This window comes from Capsicum annuum, chromosome 10 (genome assembly GCF_002878395.1).
Source record: "Capsicum annuum cultivar UCD-10X-F1 chromosome 10, UCD10Xv1.1, whole genome shotgun sequence".
Classification (NCBI taxonomy): domain Eukaryota; kingdom Viridiplantae; phylum Streptophyta; class Magnoliopsida; order Solanales; family Solanaceae; genus Capsicum; species Capsicum annuum.
This window is the reverse complement of record NC_061120.1, coordinates 218417611-218431051: the sequence shown is the minus strand read 5'-3', so window position 1 is coordinate 218431051 and position 13441 is coordinate 218417611. Positions and strand designations below refer to the sequence as shown.

Genomic DNA, 13441 nt, shown 5'->3' with positions numbered 1-13441 from the left:
AACAACAACAAAAAATATTTCCCTTTAATAGGTTTAGGTTTTATTTTCGTATGAAATTCAAAATCAAAAATCCAAAAATATTATTTTCAGTAATCATAGATTTTATTTTGTATAGAAATCTGAAAAATTCAAAAGATTTTCTTCACTGTTCACTTAGAGTAGGTGTTTCGTATACATCTCTAAAAGAAAACTACAAAAAGTATTTTCCTTTAATAGGTTCAGGTTTCATTTTCGTATGAAATTCAAAATCAAAAATCCAAAAATATTTTTTTTGGTAATCATAGATTTCATTTTGTACAGAAATCTGAAAAATTCAAAAAGATTTTCTTCACTCTTCACTTAGAGTAGGTGTTTCATATACATCTCTAAAAGAAAACTACAAAAAGATTTTTCTTTAATAGTTTCAAGTTTCATTTTCCTATGAAATTCAAAATCAAAAACCCTAAAAAACTTTTCTTTGGTAATCATGGGTTTCATTTTGTATAGGGATGTTAAGCCTAAAAAATGCAAAAAAAAAAGATTTTCGTCAATTCTTTTGACAATTTGTTATTTTCTTTTCTTCTTAAAGTTTCAAAAAGAAAAAAAAAGAAAACAAAGAGTTCAATTGGCCGTTTTGGCACGACTTCACGAACTACACACACCTGATTCTCCTCTCTCGGGGGTGAGATATGTAGGCGCCCTTCTTGGGTTCGGTGATCTTTTCAAGAAAAAAAAAGGAGAGAGAGGTTTTGAAAAATGTTGAACTCTAACATATTTGTTGCCTCTTGTTCAGTTAGTTTAAGGTGGTTGGTTTGTGGCTTCCTGGCTGGTCCTCCATATCACACCAAATCCAAGGAGGGGTTAGTTGTGTCCAACAAGGATATAGAAAGTGGCATCATGGATGAAACAAAGAGTCAAGAAATTGAGAATTTAAAGTAAGAGAATTTGAGACTAAGACAACAAGTGATGGAAATGTACAGAGCTTGGGCCAGTGGGCTGCCTCCACCTCTGTTCCCTACTTTTGACCCTGCAAATACCTTGAGTCTTGTACCAAAATCGCAAATTCAATCTCCGTCTTCTTATCTACAATGGTATGCACCTGTCCCTCAACATCGTCCTCGACCCCCACGAATTTACCAAGGAACCTCTAAATCCAAGTTTCATCCGAGGCTAGTGTTCACAAAGAGGAGGAAGGAAAAGGATAATTTCACTCCTATTGGGGATTCCTATGCTAGTTTATTCCAGAGATTGAGATAGAGGGCCATGATTACTCCTCTCCTTGGGTATACACCTGACCCACATTCAAGAAATTTTGATCCTAATGTACGATGTGCATATCATTAGGATGTTCAGGGTCATAGTAGTGAAGAGTGTCGTACTTTGAAAAGAGAAATAGAAAAGATAATTCAAGATAAATTGATTGTGGTGCAAAACATTGGCCCTTCGACCATCCCACAGGGTTCTTCACCAGCACGCGGTACTGCACAATATGTGGGAGGCAATGAGTTAAGCATGGGGATCCAGAACTTATTTGTTGAAGAAAATATGTCTGACAGTGGTGGAAGCTCTAGTCATGCTGATATGCAAATCAGTGGCTAATATGTCAGGCTGAGCAATTGAGAAGTCACCCGTCTCCCTACAAGGAAGAGGTCTAGTAGTTTGTTTTCTTTTCTTTTCTATTTTTTAAATTATTTCAGGGTTATAGTTCGGGATCTATCTTGTTTTGTCCCTTTGTCATTTATGTTCAAACTTTTTTATCTTTTGTTTCAAATATGTGTTGTTGGTTTGTTTTCTTTATACAGTACATTTTATGTTGATTCTAGTGATATAACATGCCTGCAAAATTTTCAGTCTGATCTTAAAATCCCAGCTTAATCATGAAGCATTGAATCAGAGAGTTAAAGTTAGGAAAAGAGAGCATATGAGAAAATAGATAGAGTGTTGGGGCATTTGGTGATCAAGTTGAAGCCTTCTTTGAAAATTAAGGCAATTATTTTGAGAATCGTGAGAATAACTTGGTTAGTATTTGAAAGACATGTCTCAATTAGTTCAAACAGTGGATGTGCGATCCTACATCAAAAGGAATAGAAAAACTAGCTCCACGAAAGCATGAGGAATGTACAACAAAGTGGAGTTGTATGTTAGGCAAGTGTAGAAAAAGAAGTGGCACACATGCTCGAGGCAAGTTAGTGTTGTAAAACATTTCATAAGTGATCTTGATCGTGCAATTTCCCATTGCATGCTATGTACTAGCATTTTCAAGAATTAATATGACGAAAGCATTTCATTCTGCTTTCCAAACATTGCGTCATCCTTTGTTTACCCCCATTTGTGCCTTAGTGTTATTTTCTTTCATACCCCTCTTTTGGAATCAAGATAGAGTCAACAAAATTCAAAAAATGTATCGAAAAAGAAAGAAAAGATGAGTGTCAAGAAAAATAAAGTCAGAAAAGTCCCAAAGATAAAAAGAGTCGACAAAAGAAAAAAATACAATCAAGTGAAAGAACAAGCTGCCAGAAATACGCATGACCTGATTCTCCTCTCTCGAGAGTGAGATACGTAGGCTGCCCTACTCAGGGCTCGGTTCCAAGCAAATAAATAATTTAGAATTGCCCAGTCAAAAACTGGGGCTTGAGTTAATCCTCATTGTTTGAGTCGATTCCAAAAGTTGAAAGTCCTACCCCACTTTTAGTATTGTTTGGGCCCCATGCCATCTTTTATTTTCAACCCTATCCAAAAGCCAAGTTACAACCAAAGAAAGACCTTCAGATCAATCTTTGAGAATGTTAAGGCTAAGTATGCAATGGATGTGATGACACATTTTGGGAACTACTCGTCTTCCTCAGCATAAAAAATCAGGAGAGAAATAAAAATGAGAGAGTCTTATTGGTGAAAACCCTCACGGACACCATAAGGCGATGGTAAGTTGAGACAGATAAAAATAAAAGAGTATTATTGGTGAAAACCCTCATGGGCACCATAAGATGATGGTGATTTGAGAGAAAAATGAGAGAGGCTTGTTGGAGAAAACCCTTCAAGGTGCCACTAGCCGAATAAGGTCTCTGAATGCAATGGGTCTAAGTAAGAAACTCAGTTTTAGGGTCATTAACTCAACAACAATTGGTAGAAAGTTTTGATGAAAAGATCAGGTTGCTTAATCCAAAATGCACAGTATAATTATTAGAGTTGACTGTCATTTTTAGATTAATTTATTGTTTCTTTGTTTCAAATGAGGATATTCATTGTCTTTCCTTTCTTTTCTTTATTTTTGTTTTATCTTTCTTGAGTCAGTTATCCAAATAAAAAAATTGTCATTCTTTTTTTTTCTTTTCTTGTCTTTGAGCCAAGTCCATGTCAAAACAAGTGAGAAAAGATTTTAAAACTGGCTACCAGTTTCTTCAATTGTACAAAGCAAGACAAAAGGGACAGCACATGAAAAGACATGATTGTGAGCCGAAATAAGGCATACAAAAATTATGTCAACAGACAAGTTTGGGAACTCATGAAAATACCAAGGTTCAAAGGGTTTATATGATGAGCATGGCGAAGCAGAGATACCGTGTTTGTTTCAGAGTCACTCTTAATAATCTGAGTTTGGGTCAACGATGCAGCAAGTCAATGATAAATGCTTATGGTTGGAAGCAAGGTTAAATGTGATGGGGCAAGAGCGATCGTCGCGGAAGCTAAAGCCACAAACCAGCCACCGTGTTTTAAACTCACAAGTTTTCTTTGATGAAACAGGAAACATATTACCTTCAATGCAAGGACTTCAGAGCATAAATATCTAGGCCTGCAATGCCTCACATTTAAATATGCATGAAGCAATGTTGCTGCAAAGGTTTGGTAATCAAATCATGGTAAAATTCATCATCTTATATCCCTCGGAGACACACTTTTTTATCCAGGGATGTCAGTTTTCATTTGCTGGGTGATACACTTCTTAAATTGATCCTTCACTCCTAAAAGACGTACCCGAGTCATTCCCTTTGATTCCTATAAGACGTACCTTTTAGTCGAGTCATCCCCTTTGACCCCTAAAAGACGTACCTTTTAGTAGAGTCATTTCCTTTGATTCCTATAAGACATACCTTTTAGTCGAATCATTCCTGCTTGACCCCTAGAAAACGTACCTTTTGGTCGAGTCATTCCCCTTGACCCCTAGAAGACGTACCTTTTAGTCGAGTCATTCCTTTGATTCTTATAAGACGTACCTTTTAGTCGAGTCATTCCTCTTGACCCTTAGAAGACGTACCTTTTAGTAGAGTCATTTCCTTTAATTCCTATAAGACGTACCTTTTAGTCGAGTCATTCCTCTTGACCCCTAGAAGACGTACCTTTTAGTCGAGTCAATTTCCCTGATTCCTATAAGACGTATCTTTTAGTCGAGTCATTCCCTTGATTTCTATAAGACGTACCTTTTAGTCGAGTCATTCCCTTTGATTCTTATAAGACTTACCTTGTAGTCGAGTAATCTCCCTTGATTCCTATAAGACGTACCTTTTAGTCGCGTCATTCCCCTTGAGGCCTTAACTCATAGAAAACGTACCTTTTAGTTGAGTCATCTCCCTTGATTCCTATAAGACGTACCTTTTAGTCGAGTCATTCCCTTTGATTTCTATAAGACGTACCTTTTAGTTGAGTCATCACCCCTTGATTCCTATAAGACATACCTTACTTTCACAAAAGTCCTTTGATGATAAACTGGGGCAAAATTTAATTCTTGTTTTTGGAACTTTACTTTTCTGGCAAACGAAATTTCTCTTTATGATAATCTTTGTTTGGGATAATTTTTTTTCAGTTTTGATATGATTTCAAGAGCCCGCCTGAAGAACAAGGTGATGAGATAGAAAGTCAGGAGCCCACCTGAAGAACAGGGGTGATGAAATGGCAAGTCAGGAACATACCTGAAGAATAGGGTGATTAAATAGTAAGTCAGGAGCCCACCTGAAAAACAGGGCGGATAAATGGAAAATCAAGAACAAGGTGAAAAAGTTGAAAAGACAAGCAACAAGGTGAAGCAATTGAAAGCCAAGCAACAAGTTGAAGAAATTGCAAATCAGGAGCCCGCCTGAAGAATAGGGTGATGAAACTCAAGTCAAGAGTCCAAAAGAAGATGCATAGATAGGATTTTTGTAATTCCATTTATGTTTTTAACTCGTAATTTTCATTTTGATGTAATGACAGAGCTGTGGACCGGAACCTCGATGGAACCTCACTCGACTCTCCAACTTGGTATAGTCCTTCTCTTTCAAATATTTTGAAATACCGGTCACTTGATTCATTCATAACTTGGGTAGATAGGTTGTCCTAAGTCAGGACTCGGTTGTCATTCTTCCTTCTGTTCCTTCCTTTGAATAATGGTCGGGTCAAAATTCTATCTCGTTGTCTACTATTTTGTCTGAAAACACTTCGTGTTTACATTCAAAGGGGGCATGATGTAGACACCTAATTTTGTCCCTCCCGAAGACCCAAGTTACACATTTTTATCCTCGTCTTACCACGCGCCCTACGCCATGTAATTATCCCTACACAAAATGACAAAAATAATAATCCTTAAAAAATTTTATCTTTGTTCTAACAAACTCCCCAATTAAAAGCGGACACCTCACCACCCCACTACCCATCCACGTGACCCCCCCTCCTCACATTTCTTAACCACAAAGGAAAAGAAAAACGGACAGCTGTACAAAGTTGAGGCCATTTTTTCTCTCTTTTGGATTTGAGAGGAACAAAAACATACAATATATTTCTCAGGGGGCCCACAGATTTCCTTCGATTAGAAATACCCTCACAAGTCATCTTCTTCAGATGGACAATCTTCATATTCATGCACCAGCTCACTGAAACAATACTAATACACACTCCAGCGAGAGAGAGATATAGATGCACACACGCAGAGAGAATCGGGAGAGAGCGAATAAAAAAGGGGCCTGAACAGTGGTCGGCTAGCGTGAATAGTAAACGCTGAACAGAGTAGGGTGAAGAACAGCTTTTCTCGGTGAGCTTGTCACCGGAATAGTGCCTCATTGTAGAGTCCGTCCACTCCTCCCTAAAACCCAATTGAAACCAGCTTCAAACCCCCTAAAATCATGATGCCAGTGCCCGACTACTCCGTCGCCACCGTTGTTACTGTTTCGGTGATGGAGTTTTCGCCTGGAATGCGCCAAATCGGTCAAAATCGTCCCAAAAATATCAAGAAAACAGTGAGTTCACCTTGGGTTTTTGACAATTAAGTTAGAGGTCTATTTGTGGTATTGGTAAAAAATGGAACAAAAGAGATATATCGAAGTTGGAGTTATTCGTTTGGTGAGGCTCGATCCGAGATTATGGATGCGGTCCAAATGAAAGGAGCAACTTTAATCTAAAGCAACATTTGAGGTTCAATTCTATCTTCTGTATTTTTATTTAGTTTTTAACATAATTATGAATGATTTATGTGTTTGGCATGTTTGAATCTTCGTGATGTGTGGGTTGATGTTGGATTTGGATATGAAAACTTGATCGGTGGATTGTATATTGAATTGGTTTAATCGTGTTAAAAAAGTTGGGGCGCGAATTGAAAATTTGCTAAATTGAATTAGGATTAATTTTGATTTATTGTTATTTTGATTCATTAACGTCGTCGATCGTGATAGTTCCATGATAGGTCAAGTTAGGTAGGCAAAAGTAGGTTGGGTAGGCAAAGTTTAGGATCTGTGATTGTTGAAATGATGAAATATTTGTGGAGTGGTTTCGATTTATGCATTGGGATCTATTGTATTCATTTGGCCGGGTAATGCCCCGAGGGATTTGTATTGATTCACCGGGGAATGCCCCGACGTATCATGTATTCGGAGGACGTCCGTGATGAAGGCCCAAAGCATCGGGTTAGGTATTGGATCGTAGTTTAGGATTAGTGTAGATTAGCGTAGGTTTATTTTTCAGTACATTTTTTTTTTTTCATTTCGGGTTGTAATAATTGGACTGGACATTATTATTTTGGCTTTTGGATTGTTGTTTGATGTTTGTTTATATGCTTTGTGTGGTTTATACATTTGTGGTGTCTAATTAGCCGATACTCTCCACCAAGAGACCGTGGTCGAGCCACGGGATCGAGGGGTGCCTAACACCTTTCCCTTGGTCAACAGAATTCCTTAGTCGGAATCTCTGTTTGCGGATCAATTTTACAGAGTGAAAATCATTTTGAAAAAAGTTTTCCAAAGGTGACTTGGCATACCCGATTATGCCAAGTGGCGACTCTGAGTTTTGAATATAAATAATCTTTTTCAAAATAAATTTTTATTTTTTGTCACTTTGATAATAAAAATCCTTTCAAACTTAAAACAAAATCTTTTTTTGTTAAAAAAAGGGTGTGACAAGGAAAAGGAAAAAGAAAAAGAAATAGAAGAAAAAGAAAAGGAAAGGAAAAAATAAAAAAGGAAAAATGAATATTAAGGAATAAAAATCTGCCACTAAGATGGTATGACACGCGGCATTTGCCTCATTCAGTGTTCGGTCATGTGGATTTTAAATTGTCATAGTGAAAAAATATTTAATAAATCAGTAATTTTTGTTAAGTTTCATACTAAGTTGAATGTATTGAGCCTATATAATTAGAGAAAAACTTAATTAATAAACAAAAGTAAGAGGTATTTTTGCAAGAACACAAGGATAATCAATAATGAAGTGTGAAATAAAGAACATAAGTGAATATAAAGAAACCATAGCCGGTGGGAAAAAGGGAGATCTTATATCAACAATTTTGAGGTGGGGTTGGTACTGTGGGGTAGTAGAGAGGGGTATTCACGGGTTGGTTTAGGCTGATTATTGGTCAAAATCAAAATCAAATCAATATACTAAGTTTTAAATTATTAAAACCAAATCATACCAAATATAATATATATTTATTGATTTGATTGTTATCGATTTAGGTTCGTTTTGATTCAATTGTTTGATTATTAACCAAATACGAAATAAAAGAAATGATTCATTCAAAAGAAAAAAAAGACAACAACTCATTCAAAAGAACGAAAAAATTCTAAGATTACCATATAAATCATTAGCATGACGTATATCTAATACAACATATTTAAGTTATAAATAAATTTTGATGAAAACATATATAAGATATTAAAAATTATTATTAATAAACAATTTATGATGTATAAATAATTATAAAATATATATATATAAATATATATATATATATATATATATATATATATATAATTTTTAAGTTCAGTTCGGTTATTTCTTTGATTTCTTTTGACAAAATCAAAACAAGTCAAATATTATTGATTTTCAAATATGTAAAATCAAACCAAATAAGATTCAATTTTATTAGCATAATTCAATTTTTTTTTTAATTTGAGTCAGTTTTTACACAAACCTTGAACATCCTTAGAGGTAGAGTGAGAAAAAAAAAAGAGAGAAAAGGGAAAAGAAAAAGAGAAAAGGGAAAAGAAAAAGAAAAAGAAGAAAAAAGAAGAAGAAATTAAAGAACAAGAAAGGAAAAGGAAAAAGAAAAAGAAAAGAAAATAAAAGAAAAAATGAATATTAAAGAATAAAAATCTAACACTGAGATGGTATATTACATGGAATTTATTTCATCAAATGTCAAGTCATGTGGATTTTAACTTGTTATGGTAGAAAATTGGTTAAAAAATAAATATTTTTGTTAAGTTTCATAATGAGAGAGATGTATAATAGTCTTATGATATAAACACAAACTTAATTAATAAACGAATGTAAGGATGTAACAAGAACACATGGATAATCAATACTGACATGTGCAATAGGGGATATAGGTGGATATGAAGAATCTTAGCTGGTGTGGGAAAGAGCGGATATGACACCAATAATTTTGAGACAGAGAAAGAGAAAAGAAAAAGAAGAAAAGGAAAAAAGAAAAAGAAAAAGAAGAAAAATGAAAAAAGAATACTAACAAATAAAAATTTGACACTGAGGTCGTATGCTGCGTGGCATCCACATCACACAAATGTTAGGTCATGTGAATTTTAAATTGTCATGATGGAAAGGTATTTTTATTAAGTTTCATAATGAGGGATGTATTTGATCCTATAACATAACTGGAGATAAACCTAATTAATAAATGAAGATGTATTTTTGACAGTTTTCCTTAAAAAATTGGTGTTCATGGTTCCTTTGGATCGATTTTAGATTAAAATCAAAAATCAAACTAATTTAATCAATTTTTTGATTTTTAAAATCAAACCAAATAAAGCAAAAATCATTGGTTTGGTTATTTTCTATTTGGTTCGATTTTTTGTTTATAACTAGCTAATGATGAATGGAGAATTAAAAAATTACAGAGACATGAAACAACTATGTCAAATACATTAATTAGGATTTAATAAAATTTTCTCTACTATCACAAAATAAATATATGTGAATATTCTTATTTTTTAGCACTATTCCAAAGATTAAATATTTTTAATTTGTAAAATAGTAGATGTTACTCTAGTTCACATGTCTAACATGCACAAAAACAATGTACAATTTAAATAGAATGATCAACTCTTTAAAAATGGATGCATGTCTTAGCAAAAAAAAAAAGAAACAATCTAAAAACAAAAAATACACCAGACTACATATAGATAATTAAACTTAGAGTATTGGGCTTGAGCAAAAACTTTAAGAAATGAATTCTAAAAGTGTTAGTAGTGCATGTGAAATAAGTACATTAAAATTCAATCAATGATTAAAAGGTATAAAATACTTATATTATTTATAAAAAACTAATATCATTTATTTAAATAATTTTAACATTTATATAAATAATTTATAGATTTGTTTTTTTTTTTTTAGCAAATCAAAATCAAATCAACTATTATAGATTTTTGAAATTTAAACCAAATATCAGTTTTTTAATCAATCGATTTGATTTGACATATAATTTTTGTTTGTGTATGTGGTAAATAAGATAAACAGATGTAACATTCGAACGAGTGAACACAGAGATCTGGGAGGATTGGTTCTTCGAGAAGGCATCCTTGATAAAGGAAGAGAAAGCACATTAAAGTCAAGGGAGGGCTCAAACACCAATGCATGGACAAAGAGACAAGGGAGACAAAGTGTTAGACGGATAAGGCGCGCCGACAAGCACATAAAGATCTAAGCGTTGCTGGAATATTAGCTGGCATCACTAACGACATTACTACGTAGTCTTCTACCATTAGTTTTAGTACTTTAGGGCTCGATTGTGCTTTTTATTGTCTAGTGTCTCACCATTATAACCTACTAATAGTTTACTTCAAACAGCTGTAAGGACATTCTGAATTCTAGCAAGACAACATCGATATACTATTTCTTGAGCATCAAGCTTGTCTTTAATTTAATTACTTTTAATTTTTTATCTAGCATATTGGTTCAAGGACACCTTCGGAGCTACGATTGACTTCTTAGAGAAGTCCACAAATATGTTAAATCGAACGCTCGAATCTATAATCTTTAATTATCTCGCTTTATTTACTTCGTATATTACTCAATAATATTCAAACTGCTAGTAAACAAACTTAAAAAGAGTTATCCAGCTTTCATTGTATTTGAAGTTGAGGATTTCGCTAGTGACTTCCTAAACAAACTAGTCCAATGCATTTTCTCTTTATCTCATATAAATTCAGAAATTAATACATGGTTGTCCTATTACTTAATTTTTGCTTTTTGCCTTCTTTTAGAAAGTGATACCAGAGATGAAAAAAATAAAGGAATAGGAAAATTTAACTAAAGTGATACAATAAACTCTGGAAAAATTAAATAAGAAATAAATTTAAAAGCAACAATTGTCCACTAATAGATCCCTTTAAATAAAGAAAAAAAAGAAAAGAAAAAAAAAACTCTAGAGAATTTGTTTGGTTAGATACATCATTGCCAACTACTACCAAAAGTTACAATGGAGTAATCCTTAATCAGAGGTCGATTAGACATGGAATAGTCTTTAGTAGAAAGTGTTTTATCTTTAAAGTAGAACTTGATAGCACGAACTTGAATTAATCAACCCTAAGATCCGTCTAAAAAAAGCACGTTTAACTATGTACTTGGCATTTTTGGAGCAAGTAGAGGCCGGTGAAGCCATTTTCTACTTATACGTACCCAAAGTTGGAGGGCATAATTGACAGCTGAAGTCAAATTAAAGAGTACATTTATTTATTATGCCTATATTGCTCTATGTAGTTGCTATAGTGTGCCCTTTAAATAGTACTCCATTGTTCTTCAAAAATGAAATGTCTTACGAATTTACAAATGCAATGAGTTGAATTACAAGATACTTTTCTAAGAGCCTATTTGGATGGGCTTATTACTGATGACTTATAAGTCAAAAGTCATAAGTAAGAAATTCTAACTTAACACTTTTGGATAAGGGGGTATTTGGCCATATTTTTTTTCTTTTTTTCCGGAGTTAAACTCCGGAGAAGATGCTTGATCATAAAAGTCAAGTTGATTTTCGAAATTGGGAAAATACCAAAAACATTTTTTTCACTCCAAATTACTCATAGAGACAGCTCCAATTTTCAAATATCATTTTTCACTTTGAAAACAAAAACTATTTTTTTTCAAATACTCACAATTTGCATGGACAAACGTCCCTTATTTTTGTTCTTTTGAGCTAAAAGTAAGTGATCAAAGTTCTTTTATCTTACTCAAACACTAGGAAAAAAAAATACTTAAAAAGCTATTAAATGTTACCAAGAAGCAAATTATAGTTAATTCCTAATTGTCGAAGAAAAAGTCTTGCAATTTTTATCAAAGGTCTCAAATTTGAGCCTTGAATTGGCGTTAGACTTTCCAATATGAATCCGGATTAACCGGTCCCAAAACAAGTATATGACATAGGTGGAAACCAAGAAAATCAGAAGGAATACTTAGCAATGGCACAAGAGATCCAAGGGGGTAAGGTGAGCAAGGTGGACATTGACAAGTTGTCTCAAGAATTCACACTTCCAAATCACATACACAAGCTGAAGCTCGTGGAGCGGCCTCCGAATGAGAACTCTCTGTGCAACATCTGCTTCCTGAGCTGCAAAGGAAACAATTTTTATGCTTGTGAGACGTGTAGGTTCCAGGTACATGTTTCGTGTGCTCGTCGTGGAAAAGAAGATTGGAAACTGAAACAACATGATCATTTCCTAATCCTCCAGCGAACACCCGCCACTTTCCATTGCAATGCTTGTGGTAAGGAAGACAAAAGAGAGCCCTCTTATCTATGTACAGAATGTTCATTCTGGATCCATCACAGCTGTGCCAATTTGGACCCAAAGTGCAACCACGGCGATCATGACCACCCGCTCAACCTGGAGTTTTCTCTTCCACAAAAATTTGAAAATTTCACTCTCACCTGCGATGTGTGCAGCGAAAAGCTCCTTCCTGATGATTGGGTTTATCAGTGTGGACCTTGCGTATTCTTTGTACACGTCAAGTGTGCCGGGAAAAGGAGAACGTAAGGAGCTTAATTAATTATTGCCCTTCATTCATATATCTCTACCCTTTGCTTGGCCGTTTGAAAGAGTAACTCTGCTGTCTCTTTATCTACCAAAAATGTAAATGAGCTACACTGATTTCTGTACTTTTTTTTACGGTTTCAGGGCTGCTGCTGATAACATCGAGGCCTTTCCCAAGTTGAATTTGGCCCTGCTGCCGGAGGATAATGAAACCGTGCAACTTGTAGAACGGTTTCTTAAGCAAAATGGCATCCTTGAAAATCTCAGGCCGTCGCAGATTGACAATTTTCAACACAAGGTGCATTCGTTAGTGCTCTCAAATAACACAAACAAGGATAAATTAGTTTGTGATGGCTGTATTAGGCCTATTGTTGACCCGTGTTATTATAGTTGTCAACAGTGCAGCTACTTTCTGCATGTAACTTGCTCTCAGTTACCGGGTGATCTGGAGCTGAATCACCCGTTTCACCCGGAACACCTACTTTACATAAGGCATCCGGAGTATTGCTGTTTCTTCCGGCAATGCAGTCATTGCAAATTAGACACTAATGGTTGGTGGTTTGAATGCAAACAGAGAGAATGTGACTTCCGCCTCGATATGAAGTGTGCTTTATTGCCTAAAGCTACTGCACATAAATCACACAGGCACCCCCTTTCTCGAATTTCAGTTACCAATGAAAATTGCAGCGCTTGTGCTAAAACCCTTTCTGGTTCGTCATACGGTTGTGAAGCTTGTCGTTTCTACCTAGGAAATGATTGTGCTCTATCTCCACATACTATCACCACCCAATGGGATGAACACCACCTTACCCTCATTTTTCCCCCTTTTACTGACCATCCAGATGAATTCTTGTGCGAGTTCTGCGAAACATATGCACATCCCAAGTATTGGCTATATCATTGTAAGGATTGTGATCAATCTTTTCATCCACATTGCATCCCTCAACATGGTCTGTCTCGTAATATCAAGTTTGGTATCACCATTCAGATTGCTGAGCACTCTCTAGAATTGGTTGAAAAAGGTG

The 13441-nt window shown here is 34.9% G+C and overlaps 1 protein-coding gene and 1 long non-coding RNA gene across 2 annotated transcripts; both read left to right on the top strand.

Annotated features, from left to right (window-relative positions):
• The first annotated feature begins 3325 nt into the window (after window positions 1–3325).
• LOC124887669 lies at window positions 3326–7964 on the top strand. The gene is made up of 2 exons (XR_007045511.1): window positions 3326–3836; window positions 4778–7964. It is a non-coding gene; the product is annotated as an uncharacterized LOC124887669 (long non-coding RNA).
• A 3254-nt stretch (window positions 7965–11218) lies between these two features.
• LOC107845162 lies at window positions 11219–13441 on the top strand (the record flags this gene model as incomplete). The annotated part of the gene is given in 2 exon segments (XM_016689415.2): window positions 11219–12415; window positions 12561–13441. Coding segments are annotated over 2 exon segments (1450 nt in total), but the record flags the coding sequence as incomplete, so codon positions are not given.